This window comes from Mandrillus leucophaeus, unplaced genomic scaffold (genome assembly GCF_000951045.1).
Source record: "Mandrillus leucophaeus isolate KB7577 unplaced genomic scaffold, Mleu.le_1.0 Scaffold57, whole genome shotgun sequence".
NCBI classification, from domain to species: Eukaryota; Metazoa; Chordata; class Mammalia; order Primates; family Cercopithecidae; genus Mandrillus; species Mandrillus leucophaeus.
In genome coordinates this window covers 6,968,718-6,970,933 of record NW_012106141.1, presented here as the reverse complement: position 1 = coordinate 6,970,933, position 2,216 = coordinate 6,968,718, and the positions used below count along the sequence as shown (strand labels likewise).

Below are 2,216 nucleotides of genomic sequence, written 5' to 3'. Positions count from 1 at the left end.
ACTACCTGGAAACTGAGGCTCAACAAAGTGAGAAGTAAAAAGTCAACTGTCCTAAAACTTGTATTAAATGGCACACCTGTGCAAAAAAGTTGTATCCCTCTTTCCTGGAACTTTCGACCAACATTTAGCAAGACAGAAACCTTGTAACAGCCACTTCCGTTCTCTACAACCACCTCCTCACCTTCAGCTAAACTACACATATTGGCATCACATTCATTTTCCACTCACTGCTCAACCCATCACAATCTGATGTTTGACCCAATCCCTCTCCTCAAACTAGATACACTTCAGTATTAAATTGGACCCTACCTCAAAAATATCCCATAAATCAGTCTCTTTTTATATCATTATCTTTCTCATCCAACCCACCATCACCCTCTAATCTAACAGTTTCTACCTCATCTCTCCCGTCTCCAATTTGTTCTCTACAGAGTAATTAACGTAATTATTCAAAACAGATCTTATGTTGCATACACTTTCAAAGTTTCAATGCACACCCTTGAAAAGCCTTCAAAATCTGCTGCTCTTAGGATCAAATCCAAATTTCCAAACACTTGAACACTGCCTGAATGACGCTGTATGACACAGGTCCCTACTACTTTCCCCCAACTACTCTAGTGTTCGTTTATCTCTTCAATCTCACCATGTTTGTTTTTTTTGGATTTTCAAATATGCCACTGTCTCTACTGGAACAAACCACAGCTATCTGAATAACTCTATCACTCTATAACAGGAGAAAACAGAAACTCTGTCTCTTTCTTTACTGAACTATATTATATACCCTGCGTAAGAAAATGATACTCAAAAAATATATGGTGATGATCACATTCCTTCTTCTTGAGACAGAGTTTCACTCGCCCAGTCTGGAGTGCAATGGTGGCGATCTCGGCTCACCACAACCGTTGCCACCTGGGTTCAAGTGATTCTCCTGCCTCAGCCTCCCGAGTAGCTGAGACTACATCACACCGAGATAATTTTGTATTTTTAGTAGAGACAGGGTTTCTCCATGTTGTTCAGGATGGTCTCGATCTCCTGATCTCGTGATCTGCCCGCCTCGGCCTCCCAAAGTGCTGGGATTACAGGCATGAGCCACCGCGCCCGGCCTGATAATCACATTCTTAATCACAAAGTAGACATTCCATGGGGGCCGGACACGGTGGCTCACGCCAGTAATTCCAGCACTTTGGGAGGCTAAGGCGGGCAGATCATGAGGTCAGGAGATTGAGACCATCCTGGACAACACGGTGAAACCCCGTCTCTACTAAAAATACAAAAATTAGCTGGGTGTGGTGGCGTGTACCTGTAATCCCAGCTACTCGGGAGACTGAGGCAGGAGAATTGCTTGAACCCAGGAAGACAGAGATTACAGTGAGCTGAGATCACCCCATGTACTCCAGCCTGGTGAGACAGCGAGACTCCGTCTCAAAAAAAAAAAAAAAAAGATATTCCATGGGAAAGACTGGTTTGCATAAGCTCTGACACCATGGCCCAAAGAAAAGAATACCAGAAGCCACAGTAAAACACTGTTAATTAAACAGTAGCAACAGACAGACACCTCATGGTACTTTCAGAGGCAAAAATAAACTGAAACACTAATATGATCATACATGAATATGCATATTTGTAAGAAAGAATGAGAAACATCAAAAAACCTTTCACTCACAAGTTTTTCTCTGTCTAGTTTTTGCAGTAAACTCTCCATGTTACTTCCAATTCTTGTCTTCTCTACAACTTCATAAAGGCTGCAATACATTCCATTCTTCAAAACTGACAATAAGAAAAATACATAGTAAATATCCAAATCAAGTCTGCTTCTAATGCATTTCAATAAAATTAAATTACCTTACCTTCATTTGGACCTAAGTATGTTTCCTTATAAAACAGTGCTGGAGGGATTTTCTGTTTCAGATGATCAATACTCATAACTGTTTCAACATCTAACTTCTCAGGTCTGAAAGAAAATTTAAAAAGCATGTTTGCCTTATCCGTATTTTCAACTCTAGCAATCTTAACACATACACAAAAAAGTATACTTGATGGAAAAAAAAAGAGCGTATCTACTAACATCTTACCTTATTCTAAAGATCTTTTGTTTTGTTTTGTGACAGTCTCACTCTGTCACCTAGGCTGGACTGCAGTAGTGCGATCATAGCTCACTGCAGCTTCAACCTCCTAGGATCAAGTGATCCTCCCACCTCAACCTCTGGAAAGTAGCT

The 2,216-nt window shown here is 40.7% G+C and overlaps 1 protein-coding gene across 2 annotated transcripts in view; it reads right to left on the bottom strand.

Moving 5' to 3' along the window:
- LOC105552682 (protein FAM208A) overlaps window positions 1–1,986 on the bottom strand; it is a 38,356-nt gene extending 36,370 nt beyond the window's left edge. For both annotated transcript variants that reach the window (XM_011998417.1, XM_011998418.1), the window contains exons 1-2: window positions 1,848–1,986; window positions 1,664–1,767 (exon numbers count right to left, since the gene is read on the bottom strand). In XM_011998417.1, coding sequence (XP_011853807.1) covers window positions 1,664–1,767; window positions 1,848–1,974 — 231 coding nt within the window. In that variant the 5' untranslated portion in view covers window positions 1,975–1,986. The remainder of the gene's footprint in view (window positions 1–1,663; window positions 1,768–1,847) is intronic.
- Window positions 1,987–2,216: the final 230 nt, after the last annotated feature.